The 27,498-nt window shown below is 36.3% G+C and overlaps 1 protein-coding gene across 1 annotated transcript in view; it reads right to left on the bottom strand.

Moving 5' to 3' along the window:
- Positions 1-27,498, bottom strand: part of neb (nebbish) — a 252,883-nt gene that overhangs the window by 94,492 nt on the left and 130,893 nt on the right. Inside the window, exon 2 of the mRNA XM_065500159.1 lies at positions 26,429-27,045. Within this exon, the coding sequence (XP_065356231.1) occupies positions 26,429-27,045 (617 nt within the window). The remainder of the gene's footprint in view (positions 1-26,428; positions 27,046-27,498) is intronic.

Below are 27,498 nucleotides of genomic sequence, written 5' to 3' on the forward strand. Positions count from 1 at the left end.
TATTGCTGGCAAGTCTAGATGCGCGCCATTAAAGCCACTCTCCATTCCGCGTCTCGAGCTGCAGGCGGCAGTGCTTGGCGTAAGATTGAAAGAGTCAATAATATCATGACATGACATAAGGCCAAGGGACGTAACATATTGGTCAGACTCAAAAACGGTTATAAAATGGATTCAATCTAACTGTAGAACCTATAAGCAGTTTGTTGCCCACCGTATTGCAGAGATATTGGAATCATCTGAGGTGGAACAATGGAGATGGTCGCCCGGTGCACTAAATCCCGCGGACGAAGCAACACGGCCACAGAATTTTTCTAAGGCATATTCAACGTGCTGTTGGTTAAATGGTCCGGGATTTTTGAAAAATGATAAGAAAAGTTGGCCGAAGCTCCAAGGTGGTATTGATGAACACGAGTGTCAAGCAGAGAAAATATAAAAATTTGTTTTTACCATAAATTATTCCATTCGAGGGGTATTCAAGCTTTAATAGATTGGTCAGGGTTATGTCTTGGTTTCGACGAGCATCGAAAATTAAGTCTTATGGCGTTATTCGAAGGGAGATAGTAGCGAAGTTGGGCCCACAATTGAGTGCTAAGGAAATTGATGACACAACGGATTATTTGTGTAAAATTGTTCAGCGGGACATTTTTTATGAGGAGTATAATGAGTTAAGGATGAATAAACCTGTGTCTAAATCTAGCTCGATTTTCAAACTTACTCCGTTTTTAAGCAAAGATGGCTTAATACGTTTATCTGGCCGTATCTATAACGCCACTTGCATTGTTCGTAGTACAAAGGAACCCATTATATTGCCTAAAAAGCACATGCTAACAATGCTCATTGTTAAACAATATCACGAATATTTCAGACACCAAAACCAAGAATCGATATGTGCCGCAATTGGAGTAAAGTGTTGGATACCGTGTCTGCGACAATTAGTAAGGTCCGCAAAAAAGAATTGCAAAATTTGTAAAAAAAAATGTATGCTGTTCCAAGACCACTCTTAATGAGACAACATCCTGAAGATAGGCTTACCCCCTATGTGAGAGCATTATCTTATACTGACGTATTGGCCCATTTTTTGTTTCTATATGCCGGCGACGTGAAAAGAGATGAGTGTCTATCTTTACCTGTCTAACAACAAGCGCAATTCACCTTGAGATTGCAAACGATTTGTCGACGGATGCAGCCATTTTGTGTATACGAAACTTCATTAACAGAAGAGGGTTACCTGTACGAATAAGGAGCGACAGGGGCACTAATTTTGTGGGGGCAAGCAAAGAGAGATTTGTTTTCGAAAATTTATGGATTAGTCCGCACAGCGTGGCAGGTGGTGCATGGGAAAGAATGGTGCGTTCAATTAAAAATGTGTTAGCTTTCACATTAAATGAAAAGGCTCCCCAAGTTGAGACATTTTGCAGCCTACTATTAGAGGCAGATAATTTAATACATTCGAGGCCATTGACTCATCTTCCAATCGATAATTCTGAATCTGAACCTTTAACACCCAACCATTTTTTGATTGGATGTCCAACTATATTGCAAACACCTGCTGTACCTGAGAAAGTTTGTCTAAGGAAGCTATAGCAAATATTACAGCAGTTAAAACAAACATTTTGGAAGAGATGGATACAAGAGTATTTCCCTGAGTTGACCCGCCGTACAAAGTGGCACCAACCAGTTAAGCCTATCCAGATTGGCGATATCGTCATAATCTGTTGTTTCTATATGCCGGCGACGTGAAAAGAGATGAGTGTCTATCTTTACCTGTCTAACAACAAGCGCAATTCACCTTGAGATTGCAAACGATTTGTCGACGGATGCAGCCATTTTGTGTATACGAAACTTCATTAACAGAAGAGGGTTACCTGTACGAATAAGGAGCGACAGGGGCACTAATTTTGTGGGGGCAAGCAAAGAGAGATTTGTTTTCGAAAATTTATGGATTAGTCCGCACAGCGTGGCAGGTGGTGCATGGGAAAGAATGGTGCGTTCAATTAAAAATGTGTTAGCTTTCACATTAAATGAAAAGGCTCCCCAAGTTGAGACATTTTGCAGCCTACTATTAGAGGCAGATAATTTAATACATTCGAGGCCATTGACTCATCTTCCAATCGATAATTCTGAATCTGAACCTTTAACACCCAACCATTTTTTGATTGGATGTCCAACTATATTGCAAACACCTGCTGTACCTGAGAAAGTTTGTCTAAGGAAGCTATAGCAAATATTACAGCAGTTAAAACAAACATTTTGGAAGAGATGGATACAAGAGTATTTCCCTGAGTTGACCCGCCGTACAAAGTGGCACCAACCAGTTAAGCCTATCCAGATTGGCGATATCGTCATAATCTGTTGTTTCTATATGCCGGCGACGTGAAAAGAGATGAGTGTCTATCTTTACCTGTCTAACAACAAGCGCAATTCACCTTGAGATTGCAAACGATTTGTCGACGGATGCAGCCATTTTGTGTATACGAAACTTCATTAACAGAAGAGGGTTACCTGTACGAATAAGGAGCGACAGGGGCACTAATTTTGTGGGGGCAAGCAAAGAGAGATTTGTTTTCGAAAATTTATGGATTAGTCCGCACAGCGTGGCAGGTGGTGCATGGGAAAGAATGGTGCGTTCAATTAAAAATGTGTTAGCTTTCACATTAAATGAAAAGGCTCCCCAAGTTGAGACATTTTGCAGCCTACTATTAGAGGCAGATAATTTAATACATTCGAGGCCATTGACTCATCTTCCAATCGAGAATTCTGAATCTGAACCTTTAACACCCAACCATTTTTTGATTGGATGTCCAACTATATTGCAAACACCTGCTGTACCTGAGAAAGTTTGTCTAAGGAAGCTATAGCAAATATTACAGCAGTTAAAACAAACATTTTGGAAGAGATGGATACAAGAGTATTTCCCTGAGTTGACCCGCCGTACAAAGTGGCACCAACCAGTTAAGCCTATCCAGATTGGCGATATCGTCATAATCTGTGATGACAATGAAACGTGTGGGCAGTGGAAACGAAGTATAATCGAAGAGGTGTTCCCTGCAGCAGATGGACAGGTTCGTTCGGCGGTAGTAAGGACAACAATTGGCAAACTAAGATGACGGCATCGAAATTTAAGCCTCAACGGATTTTTTTCTGTTTTCTTTTTTGTTTTGTTCCTAATATTCGTACAGCTGTAAGCGTTCATACTTAACACATGTTTCAGCAAGTGCAGTAACTATTTTTTTTGCTTTTTTCAAGAGCAATTTTGTCGAGCTTGTGATCCACTAACAAAGAATAGTGAGAGTTTGAATGTTTTTAACACTAAACAAACCACAATAAATAATGATGGTACACTGAAGGGCGCTATACCTTTCGCAATCTTGAGCGAGGATAATAATAATAATAAGAGTATAAAAGATGGTGCTTACGAAAAAAAATCATTAAAGCCACCACCAATATATCTGCGTGAGTCCAGCTCGAATAATTTGGTCAAAACATTTGTTGAACTCATTGGAAAAAAATGTTCCAATAAGAAACAGCGGTATGCAAGAGACGAAAATAGTCGTATACACTGAGGATTTTTATAGAAAAATCTCTCAATACCTAAATGATAATAAAAGGAATTTTTACACCTATCAACTGAAAAGTAGTAAAGGGTTGACAGTTGTCATTAAAGGCATAGAGTCCAGTGTTGAGACTAATGATATCAAGGAGGCCCTGCAAGAATTGGGCTACGAAATAAGAGCTGTAGTTAATATATTCAATAAAGATAAAATTCCTCAGCCTCAGATAAAATTCAATCATAACCTTTGCAAACACAAATTTACCAAGTGATTTAGCCATTGGATACCAAAAACTTAAAGTTCGTCCTTATATTCCTTTGCCAATGAAATGCAAAAACTGTCTACAATTCGGTCACGTCGCCAAAATCTGCAAAAATGAGAAAATTTGCGCAAATTGCTCTAACACTTTTCATACAAACCCAGAAACCAATGAAAAATTTTGTAATGCCCCATCCTGTATTAACTGTAGAATCTCCAATGTTGTAAACATCAACCATCCTACTAACGACAAAAGTTGCCCCATATTTTTAAAGGAAAAGGAAATTCAAGCTATAGTCACACTGGAAAAAGTCGGTCAAAAAAGGCAACAGCTTTATACAGACAACGACATTCCCAAAATAATACATTGTACTCTACGGTAATAAAAACTACAAACAAAGCCGTACCATCATCTTCTTCTATGCCCCCACCAACAGAAATCAATAAACCTCGTTTAATAAAAGACTACTCTGACCTAGCTAGTGATACAGATAATTCTCTGTCCGAAATGGAAACTGACCATCTTAGTTCTTCATCGCAAACTATAAACGGAAACAGTCCAATTATTTTACCCAAAAATGCATCAAAATGACTTAAGGATAAAATTAAGGCAGCCACCCGAAAATCTAAACGGAATAAGTAGAAACTTTATAAAATCAGAATATGTCATTAATTTGTGTAATTTATTCACCTAACTTTTCATTACTTTACTTCTCAGACTTATATCTCCAAGTATTAAAATATTTACGCTATTTCAAAACAATAAAATTATTAACCTACCACATTAAGTGTAATTCGCTCATCTGTATTAAAACTAATATATATTTATTCAAAACTCACATTAACTTTACCTTAAGAAAAACCTTTCTTTATAAGCTATATTTAAATTTTATATCTCTTTCTTATCTACATATTCTCACACATTTAACTCTATCGCTTACTCTCTTTACTATACTCTTCCACTTTAAAATTCATATTTTTCCCTTGCAAAGTTAACATACAAATCTCTGACTATTTTTATAACAAAAACCTTTTAAAAAATATTTTTGATATTATAATCCCACATTCCGATGTTAAAATATTTAATGCTTCCCTTAATATTAATAATACAAATTCCCGTTATAATTTGTTTTATCTTTATTTAAGAGAGTTTTTCATCAACAAATCATTGCAAGATTTCAATTTACATGTTACATTAAGATCATTATACGATATTTGCTCTTACAATTTGACTCTCTTAAAATAAATAATAAGAGTTATCTACAACAAAAACTTAAAAGGGTATTCTTTACATTCCGTAATGTTAAATTTATCACTTAAATATGCAAATAATTGCATCATTACATTTTATTATATTTACTTCTTTTCAAGAGTTGTTGGTTGTTACTTCTCTGTAATATGTTTTGTAAATATGTACACACAAGAGTTCACAGAAGTTTTTTTAATATTAAATACTATCAGCCCAATTATGAATAAAAATTCCGCGTGAGTTTTTTCCCTTTTCTCATTTTTCCTATTCAAATGCAATGGGAAAAAACTCCCGGGGAACAAACTCCCGCGGAATTTTTATTCATGATTGGGCTGTATAACTCTTAACTTTAATTTGGTTTATAAGACAAGCATTATTCTAACTACTTTATTAGGGATGTTCATTTTCTTAATCGAAATACAAATATTGTATTGTAAAAAATTTGCTCCTTTTATTTTTTATGTCCATAATGGCTCTTAGTATAATCCAATGGAATATGAATGGCTATTAAAATAATTTTCATGAACTCCAAATCCTAATCAAAACCTATAATCCAAAAATCATATCAATTTAAGAAACACACCTTCATTCATTAATTAACATTCCAATACCTCTTAACTTCAATATGTATGCTATCAACACATCAACTACTAGGTACGGCGGAGTTGCAATTCTTGTTCATAAAACTCTTCAACAAAAACAAGTTATTGTAAATAATGACTTCGATACAATTTGTATAGAAATAGTTTCAAAATTAAAGTTAAATGTTTTTAGTTCTTATATATCACCAGATTCCAATTTTTCTATTACAAATTTAGAGAACGTATTCAATTGTAATACATCATCAATAATAACAGGAGACTTCAATAGTCATCATAAAAACTGGGGATCGCATTATAATAGCCGTAAAGGAAATGTTCTGGTTAATTTTATAGACAATACAGATTTTGTTTTACTGAATCGCAAATCTCCAACTCATCTCAATACACATGGTTCTTTTTCCCATATTGATTTAAGTTTCTGTTCCTCTAACTTGGTTCCCCAAACTACGTGGAAAACAGAAAGCAATCTTTATGGTAGTGACCATTTCCCTATCATTATTTCACTTTTTCCCCAAACAATAGCCCAAACTTCACTTGGAAAACCGAAATTCAACATAAGTAAAGCAAATTGGCCAAAATATAGAGAATTTTGTACTCAAGTAGAACACCAAAAGCCTATATTTGATAACATCAATAAGGAAACCGCAATTATATGCAAAATAATACTACAATCTGCTAATATTTCTATACCACAATCCCAAAATAAACCAAGAAAAGTCCCCTGGTGGAACAATGATTTAAACGACCTGAAACTAGAAAAAAATAGATAATGGCATATATTCAAAAGAAATATGATCCAAGACAACCTCTTAAAATACAGAAGGGTTAATGCCCTTTTTAAAAGAAAAATAAAACTGGCAAAGGCAGAATCCATAACTAGATTTACCTCAAGTAATAACCCCAAAACCCCCATTGATAAAATTTGGACAAATATTAGGAATTTTACTGGCTACAAATCTTCCCAAAACATTCACTGTATTTCACTAAAAATCAACCCGAGTGTAATGGCTACGGACAGATTTGAAATAGGCAACGAATTTGGACAGTTTTGGTCAGAAAATTCTTCTGATTCAAAATATTCTACCACTTTTCTGACAAACAAACGCAACGCGTTACTCAGCTCCCATCTCCCTGAGCCATGTCCTGAGGCACTAAAATTTGAAAATAATATAAGTTTCATCGAACTTAGTTCAATTTTAAATCAACTGAAAGGTAAAACTCCCGGAATTGACCGCATCACATATTTATTTTTTTTTTTAACGTTTATTTATTTATCGAATCTGCCTTACTTAGGCCTGACAATAAGTAATAAAATCTTATAACTAAAATTAAAACTAAATGCTCTCTGACGGGAGCGCTGATGTTCATATGGGCCACATCTTAGCGGGGTGGTAGATCGGCTCTACGAAGCCTTGATCTTGTTTGGGTCTGTGTGAGATGTCTTGCAAGCGGGTTCGGGTGGTTCCACAATTTCATGATGTATTTCTCACGGACATTCTTGAATTCATCTTTAACTAACGGTACTTGTAGGTCTCTATGGATGTTCTCATTTCTTATGTACCAAGGTGCACCTGTCATTATCCTAAGAATTCTCGATTGGGCCCTCTGTATAAGTTCAATACTGGAATTACTGGCCGTTCCCCACAATTGGATTCCATACAGGCTTAATTTTGATTGGTGATTGAGTAACCAGTGAAGGCTAGAGGCTCATAACTTCATGTGAAGTCTCTTGGCTTCTATATGACGACGCCAAGTAAGTCGTCTATCCAAGTGAATACCAAGGTATGTAACAGTATCTGTCTGTGGAATGTTTACTTTTGAGTTCATTTACTCGTATTCTCCATTTATTCAACCATATCTCCACGAGTCTCAGATAATTGGCCAATTTCGTAGAAGCTACCTGCGGATATGCATGTGAGCTAAGTATTGCCGTATCATAAGCGAATGTTGATATGGTAAATCTATCACACACAGGCAAGTCAGAAGTATATATCAAATAAAGTGTTGGTCCGAGAACACTTCCCTGTGGAACACCAGCTTTAATTTCATAATTTCCTGTTACATAATCGCAATATTTCACTCTAAAAACTCGGTCTGATATGTATGACTCCAGCAATCGATGCGTACTTGGTGGCAGTAGACACTTAATTTTGTGAATTAACCCCTTATGCCACACCTTGTCGAAGGCCTGGACGATGTCCAAAAAGATAGCACAGCAGTATTTTTTATTTTCAAAAGATTTTCTGATCTCTCCAATGGTTCCATGTTCCATGTTGTTCACGAAAACCAAATTGATGAACTGGGATAATATTTTGGTTATTTAAGTATTGCATAATTTTACATTGCAATACTTTCTCAAATAACTTTGATATGCATGGCAGTAGACTTATAGGTCTGTATGAAGACGGCGTTGTTAAATCTTTTCCTGGTTTAGGTATCATTATGATCTGAGCAATTTTCCAATTAGTTGGGAAAACGCCTAGTCTAATGATCGCAGAAAACAATACAGATAGCACGATTATAGCTATATTCGGTAGGTTTTTAATCATGGATGGCGTAATTTTGTCATATCCTGGAAATTTTTTTGTATTTGTATTATTTTTGATAACTTTTCGAACTTCCTCGGGACTTACTCTGATATGATCATCCGCTGTCTCGTGAACAGGAGGATTTTCCAGTACAAAATCATTGTTGGGTGGATTTGGCTTAAATACATTACGTAGGTGCTCGGCAAAAATTAATGCTTTGTCCTTATCATTTCTTGCCCAATTACCGTCAGATTTTCTCAACGGAGTTTTTCCCTCTACCGGTGGTTTGATGTTACGTGTGCCTTTCCAAAGAGAAAAGTTCGTATGTTTAGTATTCGCCAAACTCTCAATGTATCTTTCGTTTCTGCGATCCTTTTCTAAACAAAGGACTCTCTTCAGTCTTCTAGTAGCGATGGACAGCCTCTGCTTTGCAGCAAATGATCTATTTTGTTGAAATTCTCTTCTAAGCTTTCTCTTTTCGAGAAGCAATCGTTCAATATATGAATTGGAAATATGCATTTTTGGCTTTCTAGAGATCTCGATCCTTGAATGATCCAGAGCCGAAATAATTAATGACGTGAAGTCATTGACGCATTCGTTTATCTCTCCCTCACACTGTATATTTGGATTTGTGTGGATATGGCTACTGATAAACTTTTTGTATTTAAGCCAGTTTGTTTTGTAAAACGGAATATTTTCAGGAGATTTTGGTATATTTTTCCCATAATAGGTGACTATTACGGGTGAATGGTCGGAAGATAAATCAAAAGATATTTCCGTAGATATTGAATTTCGATCTAAATTTCTGGATATGGCAAAGTCTATAAGGTCAGGAATTTTCCTAGGATCAGTAGGACAGTATGTTGGTTGGCCAGGGGATATGACATCCAGGCAATTCTTACTGTCTACTAGGGCTTTGTAGAGCTGTCTTCCTCTAGGGTTAATTAGCCGTGAACCCCAGTATGTGTGTTTCGCATTGTAATCACCACATGCCAGGAAACGATCTCCTAGAGTTTCAAAGAATTCTTCAAATTTGTCCTTAGTCATCGAAAATCGTGGGGGCAATATATGGAACTCACTGTAAGATTTCCAAATGAACATTCCAGTCGTATCCTTCGCCTGGGTAACGATCTTGAAGCGATGCGAGGGCTTATATACACTATGTGGTCTAGACCTCCTTTCCGATTGAGCATGTTCTCCTGGCACTTTCGCAAAGGAGGTCGCGACTTCAAAGGAGCGTATTAACTAAAGGTTACTCATCTTGTCAAGATATTGGGGCGATAGTGTGTCCATTGCTGTCGCGTCAATTATTATGACATATATCGTTTTGTGATATCCACGCTTGAGTTCGCCACTTGTATAGTAGAGGCTTTACCTGGGGGTTCACGAAAAATATACACTTTTAAGGTCAAGGTGAGTGGTAGCAGTGCCAAGGACCTGGATGGTTAGTTAGTGTATAAAGAAACTAGCCGCTAACAGCTCCCCTCAGCGTCAGGGTAATACGCTGTTGTAAGTAGTTCCCTAGTCCACGCACGCCGTCACTGCGTGGATGGTCCGTTGTTTTACGTGCCTACTCGTGGGAACAAAATTGATCCTAATAATATTTTAAAAACTACAACTACTAAGGAGACTTCCGATTTTAGGGATACTAAGGAATCGGAAGGGGGGTTTCGGACAGCACCCTAGAAGGTGAATTAACCCTGACAGACGTTCATGCTCGGATTCTGGAGCATGAAGGACAGGTGAGTGAACTAGATGTGGATGGTCTTTTGGGACTGTCGAAAGACTCCTTTGCGGAAACTAGTGCCACTCAGAGGTTGGAGGAGTTGGTTCTGTTATCTGATGATGAGCATGAGATCACTATGATTGCTGCTCAGAATCAGATAACGGAAACATCCCCTCCCACTGCTAGTGACAAGGACAAGCAGAGGAGCCGATCGGCAGAAGACGATCCACATGGCGCTAAGATCGCCAATCTTGTTCGGCAGGTCGCCGTGGAGGAGTTGCCTAATGCCACTCCACGAGATACTGATAAGCCAGGCCGAACGAAAGAGGATAGGGCAAAAAATGGCACTAGGAAATCTCTATCCTTTCTGGCAAAGATGGGAAAGAGAGATCCTGGGTCATTAACTGCAAAGGAGAAGTACCTTCTCAAGAAACATAGACAGGATGTCGCTAGATTTGAAAGAATCTACGGCCCTGTAAGTGTACTCTTGGGGGGAGTCTTCTCCTGTTGAGCAGCAAGTGGTAGCTGCTGTCGATCTGGCTGACACCCAAAAGGGTATAAGGTCGACAGCTCCAACCACTAGCAGTGCGGTAAGTACTAAGGAGGGGGGCTCTTCTACCATCCTACAAATCGGTGCTTCGGCTAGAGCTGTGGATAGTAACAAGAAGCCTCCCATAAAGGTGTCAGGTGCGAAGGGAGTAAAGAATCCTCCGGCCGATTCTCTTAAGGGTGCCCGTATGGGTAACATTAAGGGAAACGGATCCGTTGGTCCTCAAACCTCGTCATCAAAGGCACCAGGATGCAGCAAGGCTTCGGGGAATGCTGGTGTAACCCCATCTAGCACTCTTAAGGGTACTCAAAATGAGACCATTAAGAGGGCTAGATCTGGTGACGACCAGCCTACCTCGCCAACAAAGAAGCTTAAGAAGTCCCTGAGTCAGGACGTATATCTTCAGGTAGCGATAATTGATCGGAATGATCCGGATTGGCAGATCAGTACCGATCAATGGCAGCTGCTTGAGGCTAGACTCTTGGACGAGATGGCCTTCCATAGTGGTAGCTCTGAAGACGTATCCTTTAAAGGTGCTGACTGGGCTAAGGGAGTCAAGGTCATAAACTGCGGAAATAAAAATTCATTTGAATTCTTAAGGACCGTAGTTGGGAAACTTGGCGACCTTAATCCAGCCTTAAAACTTGAAGTGATACGCGCTTCAGAACTACCATTAAGGTCAATAGTGACAGTATGGAATCCTCCACCCGTAAGACCGGTGGAAACCATACTGGCACTATTGAAAAAACAGAATGTTGATCTCCCTATAGACCAATGGAAGGCGGTAGCCTTAGGGATGCCAATCCCGAAATCCCGATCCCGAAAATCCCGGGATTTTTCGGGATCGGGATTTCCCGAATCCCGGGATTTGTGAAAAATAATCCCGGGATTTTTCGGGATTAGCAAATCCCGAAAATTATGAGATTTTTTAATATTTTAGGATGACACCTAGAAAGCTAAATTTCAGCATACTTATAATACTAATATAAAATAAGTAAGAGTGCAATATTCGGCTGTGCCGAATCTTATATAACCTTCACCAAATTATACTTCAAAATTTGAAATATTTAATTAAAATTTTTTTTAGTGAACAAAAAAATTCGGTTTTTTTTTCCGATTTTGACCTATTGTAGATCCATCTTACCATAGTCTTATATACCACGTTGCAAATGTCTTTGAAATATCTATCATTAGATATCCATATTGTCTATATTAATGTCTTAGTAATCCAGATATAGGTCAAAAATCGAGGTTGTCTTGGTTTTTTCCTCATATCTCAGCCATAGCAAAATTCTCGAAAGCATGTCTGACAGAATTATTGAAGATTTGGATCCCGAATATATCTTTGGTCTTCAGAAAATATCTATAAGGATCTAGAATATATATACTTTATAGGGTCGGAAATGAAAAATGTAGAAATTACAAACGGAATGACAAACTTATATACACCCTTCTCACGAAGGTGAAGGGTATAACAAGTAAGAGTGTTATTCATCTTTTATACCCACCATCAATATGTAGTTTTGGTCTTCTATGGGGACTTGAATCAGTATTTATGAATGAATGAAATTTATGTTAATATCATTATATATAAATTATTTATTGACAATAAAATATTTTCTGATATAGAGGTTATATTATTATGGACTGGTCCTCACAAGAGTTGGTAGAAAGATTAATTTTCATATACAACTTGTTTATTCAATTTTATCACTATATTAATTATTATAAGACAATTATGAATGTTAAAGTCATTTTCTGAAGGGGACCATGTATGGGGACTAGGGACAAATGTAGCCCGATTTCCGCAATACTTTATATAATTTTAATTCAATCCATTAGTTTTTGCTTTGTTATATTTCTACTTACCCCCATTAACACGAAGTCTGGTTATGTGTTAACTAATAGTTAAACTGACAGTTTTCATACAAAAATAATTTTAACCGACAATATAACTATTAGTTAAGGCTTAACCAGACTTCGTGTTAATGGGGGTTAGTGTATTAACGAAATTAATAGTTTTTATTGTTAAACTTAATGTTTTTTGACATTTAATTAAAATCCCGAAGTCCCGAAAAATCCCGAAATCCCGAAAAATCCCGGGATCCCGAAAAATCCCGGGGTCCCGAAAAATCCCGGGATCCCGGGATTTACATTTCTAAAATCCCGAATCCCGGGATTTGTAAAACCCAGTCCCGTTTGGCATCCCTAGGTAGCCTCTATGGTATGTAAGGAGAACAACGGGAGGGATTTCCGGTTCGCAGTGGATCGTAAATCCCTCGAGATTTTGGACAAGGTGAAAGGGGTTGTCAATTTTGGTTTTGGCACTGTCAGGTTTCGGTACTCGAAACATGACACTACCAAAGAGGCTGCTAGTGGTGCAGATATACCTGCATCATTGTGAAGCGGCCTCAACAGAATTGGCAAACTTTCTCACCAAATCCCAGACCGACGCACATTGGTTGAAGTTCATACAACGAGCGGCTAAAAATAGAAGCAGTTGTCGAATGGCAATGAAACTTGGCACATAGGCATTTTTTGTTTGAATCAAGAAAAATTTGAAAAATCAAAATGATCCGCCCACTTTTACGCCCACCTCCCATACAAAGTGAAAATTAAATTTTGACCTACGGCATTGATTTTTGGCACATAGCATTTTTAAACACTCAGAATCATTTGTGTGAAATTTGAAAAATATCCGCCCACTTTTACGCCCACTTCCCATACAACTTGTATTGAAAAAGTTTCATAACTCCCTTGATTTTTAATGCATCAACTCAATTTTCTCAAAAAATAAATATTATAATTGTAGAATGGGCTCCTGAAAATATATACCTGATCCGTCCACTTTTACGCCCACCTCCCATAGAAAAAACATGAATAAGTAATTTAAGCATAGTCTTTTAATAATTTTTTAACATCATTATCGTACTCCAATTTTTTGATTTTCAGCTTTGAGCTGACGACATCAACTCCATTGAGGTATTTTTACAAAAATCGTTTACCTTTGTCCTCTTTGTTCGCGGTTGGCAATCCTCGAAGGCTTTTACTGGACGTCCACGTTTAACCATATTTGAACAGCTTGGTGCTTCATTGTTTGCGGTATATTTGCACACTTTGTAAACATTGTTCAGCCAATTTTCATTAAGGTCAAGAAATCTGGATTTTATGCGTCTTACTTTTTGCCATCTATCTTTGAACTTTGTTAAAAAGTCTTTTTTCAAAAATCTAGTAAAGACTTCAACATCCTCAGCAGTCATTTCTTCATTACTATTTGCAATGACTTCGACAGTAACATCAATATCACTGTTGGTATCAATCAATATTTCGCAAATATTTAAATAAGAAATAGTTAAATTTTCCATAATTAATAAAATCTTGAAATCACTTAATAACACACCTCATATCACTGCACTTGCCAATGTAAATTAGCATATCAATAATATTAAATTTTTTTACCCAAATGCAGAAATTACAACAAATCAGAAACTGTATATTATTGTTGGTATTTAATATATTACTTATTAAGCTCTAACGGAAAAGATTTAGTACAATAAAGAGAGCAAGACATAATGTGTAGTTGTTATTACATGCAACAACATAAAAAATTAATGATAACACAGCACATAATACTCTATCGCATATAATCGAGCTTGATCTTCTATTGTTGTTATCAAACAGTATCATTAACAACAAAAACTTCAATTGAAGCTTATGCTTTTTTCAACAATGAAATATATAACAGTTAACACTATTGACTAGTTTGTATACCTATTACATTATATTATAAAATTACTATTTTTAAACTTTTGCTAAATTCAATTTATTTTATTATCAGTGCATTTATTCAATTATGTTTGACTGTAAATTCGATCTCTTTTTAAATAGTTAACTCATTTGCATATTGTTTCTCAATAATTATATTATTTGTCACTCATTACTCTCATTGTTTTATTATTATTGTTTACATATATACAATTGATGCTCAATGATCTTTTATTTATCTTTGTCTCATTCTTTTACTTTCGTAATAACTCATGTTATCACTCAACTCTCATTTACTTCTTAAAATACCGTTAATGGTGTATTATTTTATTGATTTATTTTGAAGCTTATCGACTGGCTAGGGTTAACTTAATAATTTAAGTATAAAAAATAATAAAATAACAAAACACCCAGGAAAGGAGATACATTTCTCCTTCCTACAACTAAAGAATTATGGCAACAACAACATGCATGAAGGAAAATGCATGTTTTGTTACTTTATCACTATATCACTTTATAGTTTTTACTGTTTTTTTTTGGAAAGGAGCAGGTAGGAGCAGCTGAATTTTTTTTTAACTTTTAGCTGAGACTTCAAGCTGTAATTTGACATCTTTCGTTAAACAGCGCTCCACAGCGCTAAAAAGATGCAGTCCACTGAAGTTGATGAACATTGAAATTTTGATGTTGTTTATATTTTGTTCTACGAAATTTTTTATATGGCACTTTTTCAAACTTTTTTTAATGCAAATCTCATCTATGGAAATTGTCATTTACGAAAATATACAACAAAGTAAAATTATAAGTTTACTGTGATTGTACCAAATGATTGAATATACAGTAAATTTGCATGCCATTTTAAACAAGCGAACATATATGAACTTCGATCGTGTCTGTCCAAACAAATAATAAATATATCAGCCTAATATTACGGAATCATAATATTCTGATATCTGACAACAAATTACAAAAAAAATTATCCAAATCGGCGAACATGAAAAAAATGAATTTCGGCCACTCTTCAACCATTGTGCGACGTGGCCCTGATCCAAGAACCTTGGATTAATCAAAATAAGGTTTGCGGGTTAGGGATAGCGGGATACACGTTATTTATCCCGTCCACTGAGGACAAGGTAAGAACGTGTATCCTGGCAAGGAGAGAACTCAAACTAATAATTTCTCATTCCTTTAGGTGCGGTGACATCACTGTTGTGAATAGGGAAACCAGGGGTGAGCGGACGCTGACTTTGGCTTCGGTGTACATGCCGTATGATGCAGCAGATCCACCAGGCAATGAGGTGTTGGAGCTAACGGCGTACACAAAAAGGAGAGGTGCTATCCTGGTTATGGGATGTGATGCAAATGCTCATCACAGCCAATGGGGCAGTGCTGATATCAATAAAAGAGGTGAGTGCGTCTATGATTTCATAACTGTCAATAATCTAGTTATCTGTAACAAGGGCAACATGCCCACGTTTAGGAACAAAGATAGGCAGGCGGTTATAGACATAACCTTGACGAACCAAGATGATAATTTCGTTAGAGATTGGAGGGTATCCACGGACTGTTCCTTTTCGGATCACACTAGGATTACCTTCACCTTGAATTTCAACTCGTCCTTAAGGGTACCATTCAGGGATCCTAGGCGGACAAACTGGGGAACCTTTTATGAAAAGGTACGTACTGGGTTTGAACAGTTTACTTTATGTGAACTGATACCACCCAATTTGGAAATAACGGTGAACAATTTCACCCGTTTATTAAATGAGAGCTATGAGTCATCATGCCCAATGTAGTAGGCGTAAACAGCCAAAATGGTGGACTAAGGAACTTCAAGTTCAGAGGTCGACGGTTAGGAAATGTTTTAATAGGGCAAAGCTCACTGGATCACAAGGAGACTGGAACAACTACAAGCTGTGCTTCAATAAATACAAGGGAGATCTGAAAAGAGCGAAGCGGATTTCATGGAGGAATTATTGTGATAGCGTCAATGAGATGTCAAGATTTCGGAGAATTTTATCCAAAGATCCAAAGGTCATAGGGTATATTCAAAGAGCTGATAACTCATGGACGGAATCTAGCTCGGAAACACTCTCCCTGCTTATGGAAACACACTTTCCAGGTTGTGAAGGTATAGGCACTAGGGCTGACGATCAGGGGGCTAACATGCCTGAGGGTACTGATCATGACTCTGGACAAATAGAGGGAATAGTCACTAGGGAAAAACTAGCCTGGGCGGTGAAATCTTTCGACCCGTATAAATCACCGGGTCCGGATGGAGTATTTCCGGCGATGCTGTGTTACATCCCGGATACGGCATTATTCCTTTTGGTGGATATCTTCAAGGCCTGTCTCAGTAGGAAGTATCTGCCGTGCGGGTGGAGAGAGGTGAAGGTTGTTTTCATACCTAAGGCCGGTAAGGCCAGCCACTCGAAACCAGAGGATTTTAGACCTATTAGCCTATCGTCTTTTCTTCTGAGGACATTAGAACGACTGATAGATCTACATCTAAGGAGCAATATAGATACCCATCTCATTAGCAACGCTCAACATGCCTACCTCAAGGGTAAGTCCGTTGAGAGTGCGCTTCATGAAGTGGTCGGTTGTATAGAGCACAGTCTGGAGCATAGGGAATATACTTTAGCTGCGTTTCTTGATATAGAAGGCGCCTTTAACGACATTAGGACAGAGGCAATTAGGAACTCGTTAGTAGAACTTGGGGTCAACGACTTCCTAGTGAGTTGGATAATCTTAATGCTGGAAAGCAGGATTATCAACTCAACCCTAGGGGACGATGTGATCAGAAGACGGGTTTCCAGAGGTACACCACAAGGTGGAGTTCTTTCTCCTCTTCTGTGGTTACTGGCGGTTAATCCTATTCTCAGGACCTTCGAATCTAAGGGTAGGAAGATAGTCGCCTATGCGGATGACGTGGTGATCCTGATTAAGGGAAAATTTCTCTCAACTATCAGTGACATCATGCAGGAATCGCTTGGCGGTCTCTCGTCCTGGGCAAGGACTAACGGGCTGGGTGTAAACCCATCAAGGACGGAATTGGTGTTTACTAGGAAGTATAAGGTAGAGAACTTCAAATTGCCGAGACTAAACGGCGTTGAGCTGAGTTTATCAGGGGGAGCTAAGTATTTAGGAACCTTCCTTGACAATAAACTGTCATGGAAAATAAGTACGCAGGAAAGATTAAAAAGGGGCCTTAATGCATACTATGCATGTAGGAACTCAATTGGCAAGAACTGGGGCTTGCGACCTAGTATGGTTAATTGGATCTACACTTCTGTTGTTAGACCTATTATTACTTATGGCTGCACAGTGTGGTGGGGGGCAATGAGGAAACGTAGCTACAGGGCTATACTCAACAAGGCTCAAAGATGTACATGTCTGGGTATCACAGGTGCCTTAGGCAGCACCCCGCAAGCGGCGTTGGATATAATCCTGAACCTACTACCCATTGGGAAATGTGTTGGGAGTGTGGCACCAAGGAACTTACTCGGACTATCAGAGTCTTCCTTGGTGAAACCCTTGCGGATAGGACACACTATGATACTGTGTGAAGCAGGTCTTATTGGTCAGGGCATTATTCCATCTGGAATCTCTGACTATAAGGTCGCGACCTTTAGCTTCGGTGCTTCACCCCCAATAGAATTGCCCACTAGGGATAAGTGGGTTGGATCCGATCAACTGTTTGATGGGTGCGCAGTTTTCACAGACGGTTCCAAAATGGATTCTGGTACAGGGGCCGGGGTTTATTTGGTCGACCAGGACATCAAGCGCTCATATAGACTCTCTAACGAGTGTAGCGTCTTCCAGGCAGGGATCTTCGCGATCTGGAAGGCCACAGAGTTGATAGCGACACACATCAATAGGGGGGCTGTAGTGACGATATATGTAGACAGTCAGGCGGCACTGAGGGCCTTGGAATGTCATTTAGTACACTCCAACCTAGTAGGGGACTGTATGAGAGCTCTGGAGGAGCTATTGGTACACTACTCAGTGGGATTGTGTTGGGTACCAGGGCACTGTGATATACAGGGTAATGAGGTAGCAGATGAACTTGCTAGACATGGTTCTGATCTGGACTATGACACTAGGGAACGGGCTGTTAGACCACCCATTTGTCACTACTACAGGGTAATCTACGGAAGATTCCGGGACTATACGGATCAATCCTGGTGCAGTGGAACGGATTGCAAAGTGTCCAGGGCCTTATGGCCAAGACTGAATGCGAACGCGACTGGGACACTGTTAGAGTTGGATAGGTACAATCTCAGGATTCTAGTAGGAGTGATAACCGGTCATTGCTCAATTGGAGCCTTTGGGGGTAAATGGGATAATGGCACACAGGACTTCTGTAGAGTATGTGGGGATGCAGAGGAGATAGAGACAGTAGAGCACATTATGTGCAACTGCCCTATGCTACAGGGTAGATTTCTGGACGAACTTGGTAGTGTTGCTGGCTGCAAACTAAGCAACATACTGGGTTTCATTAAGGGAATAGGGTGGCTATTTAAGGGACGTTCTACGGCAAGTCCAGATCCGTAAAGGGACTTATCTTTCCTTTCTTTCTTCTTCTTTTTAACAGACGGAATTTTGGACTTTTACTCTAAGACTATCATCTTTGTCTATCTCTATTGAAGGGAATCACAATGGACCTCAAGGTCTCCGAGTGGAAGTACACACAATGTACACCCCTTCCTAACCTAACCTTCCAGTCGTATGGAAGTTGCTTGCATATATTCTTTTGAAAATTCATCTAGGGCATAATGTTTTAAACGGCTTTTAATCAAGATACCAGTACCACCATGAGCTTTTCCGTCGGGATGATTTGTGTTATGGAATGAAAATCCTGGAATATTAAAGTTGTATCTATTTGTAAGGTGTGTCTCAGAAATTAACATAACATCGACGTCTTTACTTATCATAAAATTATAAACCTCAGATTTATGTTGGTTCAAACCATTTGCATTCCAAAAACAAACTTTAAAGAAACTCATTTTTTTGATAGGAGGATTTGAAGCATTTGGTTCTGTGCTCTCAAAAGCTCTTGTATTGTGTTTTGCATCGTTGACATTATGTTAGTCATGTTTTCATTAAGAGAGGTAATATTTTGTGTAAGCGCTTGTAACAGGTTTTCTAACCCTCCCGTATTTTGGGGTATATTAGGCTGCTTATTTTCTGACTTCAAAACACCAGCGTAAGAGTTGGTTCCAGATTTAGCCGTGTTTAATTGTGTGAAATTTGCATTCATTGTCGTAGAGTTCTTATTTTCATTATTACGGGCAACTGAATTTACTGGTGTAGGACAATCTAGGTTACCCGCAGATGGAACAAAAAAGTCATCTCTCTTTGGTTGACGCCTCTCTCTCAATCTTTTTAATAATTCTTTGTAAACTGGGCATCCCCGATAATTCGCCGTATGGTCGCCACCACAGTTTCCACATTTCTTTTTGAGACCCTTTTGGATAATATCACATTGTGATGAAGAATGCAAGTCTCCGCATGCAACACATACAGTGCGTAGAGTACAATAATTTCTCGTATGTCCAAACTCTTGAAAGTTACCACACTGGACGGGTCGATTTCGCTTGAGAGGTTCCTCAATAGTTATTCTACGATTCAGTAAATAACGAAGAGAGTATATTGGGTGAGTTTCATTCCCTTTTAGTTTTTTTATCATCTGGATCTAACTCTACTCTAAACATTGGTTGAGGAGTTTTGTCTCTGTTAAATATATTTATTACTACTTTCGTTTTATAGCCCAATTCTTCCAGGGCCTCCTTGATTTCGTTAGGTTCTACACTGGACTCTATACCCTTTATGACCACTATAAGGCCCTTACTACTTTTGAGCTGATATGTGTAGAAATTCTTCTTGCCGTCGTTTAAGTATTGAGAGATTTTTCTATAATCCTCCTCAGTGTATATGACTATTTTCGTTTCATGCACACCACCTTTTCTTATTGGGACGATGTGGAAATTATTTTTTCCAACAAGATCACATATAAAATGTTACCACAGAGTATGAAAATCCGAGCCCTAAAATTATATAATAATATATTTGCAAACTATATTCCTCAACAATTTAAAAACAGTATTGTAATACCAATTTTAAAACCAGGAGCAAACAAGACTGTTAATTCTTATCGCCCCATTTCTTTAAACCCCTGCTTATCAAAAGTTTTAGATAAAATAATAGCAAACAGGTTATGGTGGTTTGTTACTACGAACAAACTCCTTCATGACCGACAATTTGGGTTTAGAAAGGGGAGCTCGACAATTGACAGTCTACTATATGTAGACTACCAAATTGCAAAGTGTCTCTTTTTGTGCATACGCTGATGACTTTAACCTAATAATCCGTTCTGGAAGGGAAAAACCTATTATGTTAGAACTTGATCCACTTTTTAACAGCATATGTTCCTGGTGTGATTCCTCTGGTGCCATTCTGTCTGAATCAAAATGTAAATTTATTCACATATGCAGACTTAAAAACTGCAATTGTGACATTCAGACAACCAAAGTAAAAATATCAAAAGTTGACACTCTACGGATCCTTGGCATTATTATTAATAAAAGATATAATTGGAGTGACCATATAAACTACATGTGTGCTTCTCTTACTCAGAGACTTAATATTATTAAGTGCCTATCTAGTCCAAAACTAAACTGCAGTACCAATACGCTTATTTCAGTAACTAAATCCCTGATTCTATCTAAAATAAACTATGGTTTGCCAATATACGGAAATGCTCCCAAATCGCAACTTAGGAAACTTCACACTTTAATTAATGCAGCCATTAGAATATCGTTTGGCGCTTTGCGCTCTACTCCTGTCAACAATATGCTATTTGAAGCAGAGATTATTCCAATTTATGCACAAAAAGAAATTTTAATAACGAAATTATTTAAATACTTATTTTTCGGTACTAACACACCTATTAAGCAAATAGCAAGGAAAGTAAAGGTATCTAAGAAAGTTTCTAAGGTAGCTTCAAAAATTTTTAGAGCAGTAGAGAACTGCAAAAAACTCAATATACCACTAAACCTTCCAGAACGGAATCACAAATTGAAATCATACCCTCCATGGTACTTTGATAATGGATCCATAAATATCTCACTACATGATCTTAAAAAATCTAACTCAAATCCAGCAGAGTTCAGAAAAATGTTTGCCATGACCAAAGATTCATTTAAAGATTATCAATTTCTCTATACAGATGGTTCAAAAACTGACAGCTACACAACATTCAGTATCACTACATATAATCGTATAATTAAGACTTAAATTTTACCATGTTATAGCTCTATTTATTCTGCAGAACTTATAGCTATTTATGAAACTTTACTGTACATTAAAGACAGAAGTGGAAAATTTGCCGTATGCTCTGATTCACTTTCTTCGTTGCAATCTATCTCTAACACCGCAAACAATGGTTACTACATCTCCAAAATCAGAAATATATTGATAAATAAATTTCCTAACATTATTCTAATATGGATACCTGGTCACACCCAAATACAAGGTAATGAATTTGCAGACCTCGCCGCCAAAGATGCAGCCAAACAACCCCTTTATTTAGTTCAAAATTATAATCGCAGGGACATTGCAAAATTTATAAACAGCTTTTTTAGTCAGCAAAATAAAGACCACTTATTTAGTCTTACATCTTCCTGGTATAAAGAAATAAATATTAACCGCACTACAGTCAACTCTACAGAAGTTGACCAAATGCAACTAAATAGATTTGATAGGATAAAATTTCTTAGAATTCGACTAGGACATACCAGACTTACACACGGGCCATTATACAACATTAACGTTACGCCATTTTGCAACTGTAACATAACGTACCCAACAAAGCCCTCCCATTATTTCAACGAATGTCCCCAAACGCGAAAAGCCAAATTAACAATATTCCAGAACACTAACCCATTAAATCTCCTATCCCATCCCTCAGTAGACAATATATCAATAATAAATAAATTCCTTAAACTATCAAAACTATACAATGAAATTTAAAAAGAAAAAAAAAAGTTGATTATGTAAATCAGGGGTGCCTACAAGTTCCTTATAGAAGAGTAAACTCCAATACATTTAAAGAAAAGCTACTTTTTATTCAATATTTGTTGTTGCTAAAACCAATTAATATGAATTCATACAAAGAAAAAAGAAAGAAAAAAACTCACTTTCAACACACACATTTTTAAAATATCATACGATAAACAAAAACAAAATATACATGGATGATCGCAGTCGACAATGTTTACCAGCAAAGCATACGAAAGTGTTGTTGCTTTCAACATGCGTGTATTCAGTGAAGAACGACAAAAAAATAATAAGACAAAGTTGTTTGTGTATTTTGTATTGCTAGTGATGAGTGCTCTAGTGAGTATATAAAACACACAGCCTATAGCTAAGAGCAATTACAAAAACAAAAGAGTACCAAGAGTATAGGGCTTGGGGATGACTGATGTAAATATTGTAAAAAAAAAAAATTGTAAATTTATAGCATAAGTTATAATTCTAAAATTCTTTCTGTATACATTGAGCTGAAGGCCTAAGTTGCCATTGCCCAGTTAAGATTAGATTATAATTTTAATTATAATCCTAATCTATATAAATAAATAATTTGGTCATACTTTTGCAAAACACTATTTATGTACCTTATTTTCGCCATCCATCACCAGTTATACTTTGAGGGCCAAAGGCATTTAGCGCAGTCACTTTCCAACTATTCCTTAAAATCGTTAGAAATCGAAACCATTTGGCAAGAGATTGATTCTTTTCCAAATCTTCCACCAGCTTTTAAAATTAGTTGGGGTTAGTAATTTTAATTTTGTACATGTTTAATTAATTTCTTTCCTTCTTTTGACTTTTTAATTTTACTATTTAAATTTTTTTTAAATACTTTGAACTCAATCGTAGGCGACACCAAAAATAGCGTCGACAAAATGAAAGGCAATATTAACGTAAATTTTTCTTACAGAATACCAAACAAATGTTGACAGTTATCGATAAATGGCAATATTGTCATAAATTTGTAATTTTAAAAAATTTTGTGCGTGAGATTTTAGTTCCAAAATATCCGAAAATATAGATTTTTGTAAATAAAACCGTTTTGGCTATAACGTGATACTAGGATCAAAATTTGGATATAGCCCTAATGCACATATTTAAAATAAAGGATCTGAGGGTTTAAGCACGTTGAAATAAATGGGTGGATTAAATTGATAGCTGCCAGTTGTTATCTGTAATACCATTTCAGTGCTTAAACATATTTTAATAATCTGAAAAGTAATTTTATATTAGAACTAGCTGACCCGGTGCGCTTCGCCACCCCAATTAGAAGTGAAATAGTACTATTAAGTCTCCCTTTGTGAATCTGATTGTAAATGTCTAATTTCATATTTCTGGGTCCATTATTATAGAAAATGCTAAAGAAAGTTACCACTAAAGTCACCTTTTGTGAATTCAAATTCATTCAGAATCATGTGTGCCTAATTTTAAATTTTTAGGTTTATTATTATAAAATACTACCATTGCAATAAACAAATAGTACCATTGATTATCACTTTTGAATTCGCACTCACTAAACAATAACCCGTCAAGTTTGAATTTTAAATTTGTATAGCCTTTCCTATATGACCAACTAGTTTTGTTTCTATAACAATTAATATTTAAAAATTATCACAAAATCGAAAAAAAAAACGAAACCGCGGTTTTGAAATTCTTCGGTTTTTTGGAAACTCTAGGTCCGTTATTATAGTAAATTCAAAAAAGTACCTATGAGAACAAAGCAAAGTACCAAGAAGTATGGCCTTGAATTTTCACTCACTTGGGACCATAGACGCCTAATTTCATATTTCTATGTCCATTATTGCAGAAAATTCAAAAAGTACCATTAGAATATATAAAAAGTACCAAAAAGCCCCCACTTGTGGTTTCCCACTCACTCCCATATAAGCTTAATTTCATGGTTTTAGGTTAATTGGTGAAGAAATTACAAAAAGTCGAATAAAGAAAAAGTACCAAAAAGTCTCCCCCTAGAATTCTCACTCACTTTAGAACATATACGATTAATTTCATATTTTTATTTCCATTATTACAGAAAATTCAAAAAAGTACCGCTACAATATATAAAAAGTACCAAAATTCAGGCACTTGTGGATTCCCACTCACTCCGGTCCATATAAGCTTTATTTCATGTTTCTAGGTTCATTGGTGAAGAAATTACAAAAAGTACCATTCGAATAAAGAAAAAGTACCAAAAAGTCTCCCCTACAATTCTCACTGACTTAGGACCGAGTATGCTTAATTTCATGTTTCTAAGTCCATTGTTATACAAAATTAAAAAAAAAGTACCATTATAATAAAGAAAAAGTACCATGAAGTATCCGCTTGAATTTTTACTCACATAGGACCATATACGCTTAATTACATATTTCTAGGTCCATTATTATAGAAAATTCAAAAAGTAACATTATAATATAGACAAAGTACCAAAAAGCAGACACTTACTTGTAGATGTCCACCAACTCTGGCCCATGTAAGCTTTATTTCATGTTTCTAGGTTCTTTGGTGAAGAAATTACAAAAAGTACCATTCGATTAAAGAAAAAGTACCAAAAAGTCTCCCCCTAGAATTCTCACTGACATAGGACCGTGTATGCTTAATTTCATGTGTCTAAGTCCATTGTTCTAGAAAATTAAAAAAAGTACCATTATAATAAAAAAAGTACCATGAAGTATACGCTTGAATTTTCACTCACATAGGACCATATACGCTTAATTTCATGTTTCTAGGTCCATTATTATAGAAAATTCAAAAAGTACCATTATAATATAGAAAAAGTACCAAAAAGCAGACACTTGTGGATGTCCACCCACTCTGGCCCATGTAAGCTTTATTTCATGTTTCTAGGTTCATTGGTGAAGAAAATACAAAAAGTACCATTCGATTAAAGAAAAAGTACCAAAAAGTCTACCCCTAAAATTCACACTCACTTAGGACCATATATGCTTAATTTCATGTTTCTAAGTCCATTGTCATAAAAAATTCAAAAAGTACCATTAGATGAATAAAAAAGTACCTATAGTTCAGTTCTCACATTTTGGTACCTAAATATTGTACCCTATTCCTTACACAAACTTCACTCAGATACATATCAGCTAACTTTAATGTCGATAAGTGAAATAATTTAAAATATTAAAAAAAGTACCATTAGGAGAAAAGTACCAATTTCCCTTTTCTTCCTTGAAACAATCAAGTTCGAACTTTAAAAATATTCCATTTTGCAAAAATTATTTATGCTACAGACATGTCTCAAAATATTAAAATCTGTGTTAATGTGCCCAAGAAAAAATATGTTTTAAAAAAAGTACCAAACTGTTTACCCGGATTTGGCCCACGAGTTCCAAATAACACCCTGTTAGTTAATTTTTGTACGAATCCAGGAACCAATGTTAAAAATTATCAAAATTGGCTTAATAATTTCAATAAAATGTATTTTCCCGATTTTATCCCCTTTTTGGTACCTTTTTTATCCCCATTGCTTTGATAAAATTTAATTCAAATAAATTTCTGTATCGTGGTGGGAGCTCATAATAAAATATTCGTATGTCTATGTCAAATTATAGAAAAACATATTTTATGAAAAAGTACCAAAAATAAACACAATTTTTATCCCTTAAGGGTTCGAATTTCCAAAAAGTACCAAACTTATATTTTTTATTTTTTGTTAATTAAAGAATACGATTTAAAATTTGTTTCTATGTTTATTGGTTTAAAAAATACATAGGGTGCAAAAAAAGTACCAAAATACAGTTTTTACCCGTTTTCTCCCCTAAAAGTTTCGAATATCCAAAAAGTACGAAACACCTGTCAGCTTATTTTTTAAATGGAGTAACATGCTATTTTAAGTTTTTTTGTATCTTTATTAGTTTTGAAGATATTAGGTTACCGAATTTACCCGTTTTTACCCTTTTTTACCCCCTAAACGTTCGAATTTCCAAAAATCCCTTCTTATCGGATCGTTTTGGGGAAGGAGGAACCCACAGATAAAATTTCGTGATTCTAGCTTCAGCCGTTTGGGCTGTGCGATGATGAATCAGTCAGTCATTCAGTCAGTCAGTCAGTCAGTCAGTCAGTCAGTCAGTAACGTTACTCTTTTATATATATAGATTATTACCAATGATTATGAGCAACAAGTGGTCCATCAAGAATTATGTCTGGTTTAGTACCACTTAATGTAGATCTCGTTCGTCCAATTTTCACACATCCCGTTGGTATAATATAAAATAGAGTTTCAGTTAACATTGGATCTTCTGTTAAATTTATCAGGCATGCATGTTTTTGTTCTTTATCTAGTTCGATTGCAAGTCCTTTACGCTTAAGTAAATGTAGTCCAGATCTTCTTAAATCATCAGCCTCTTTTAAGCGTTCCATCCATGATTTTTGTGCTCGTTGAAGTTCGTTCTCTCTTTCAGAAAGTTGTTCTCTTAGATTTTCTAGTTCAGTTTCATTAATATTTGAAGTGTCAATTATAATTGTTCTGGGGGTAGCTTTGGTGCAACCTGAAAGACGCTTTTGCCGTTCATATTCATAGTGCAATGATTTTAACCTTTCAACTTCAGATTTTAATTCTCTGATCACTTTATCATGCTCAGATTCATTTACTTTTACTCTGTTCACTATGCGACGAGCTTGACAAGCATATCTCAGAGTAGCTAATGTTTCATCTACGTGTACACTTGCAGGAGATATAGTAGCTAACATAACTGTTTTTGAATTACCGCCAAGATTTTCCTGAAAATATGAATTAATGTGAACAAATTAAAATTTAATAAAAAAGTATTTTGGGAAAGGTTTTTGGCAAAAAGCGCGATATGAATAAGAGGGATTTTGAAAGGTATGGTATTAAAAATCGAGATTTGTAAATAAATCGCTTATTTTATATTCAATGTAATGTATACTTAGTAGGGATATAACTAATTTTGGCGTAATTTTTGGAATACCACCACGTGATGACCAATGTTGTATAAGTAATGAAAATCATTTTTTTAGATCATTTGGAATCAAAAACATCACGCACCAACACCAATTTCTAAAGTGAACGAAATTTGTTTTCATGTTTTTAATTTTTTTTATTTTAAATAATATACATATGTATAAATTTAATTGTTTAAAGAAATAAGTTTTAAATTTAAAGTACTTGGCAATTTTCATAATGGAAGTATGTCCAGCACAGTGTTGCCAATT

Source organism: Calliphora vicina, chromosome 2 (assembly GCF_958450345.1).
Source record: "Calliphora vicina chromosome 2, idCalVici1.1, whole genome shotgun sequence".
NCBI lineage: Eukaryota > Metazoa > Arthropoda > Insecta > Diptera > Calliphoridae > Calliphora > Calliphora vicina.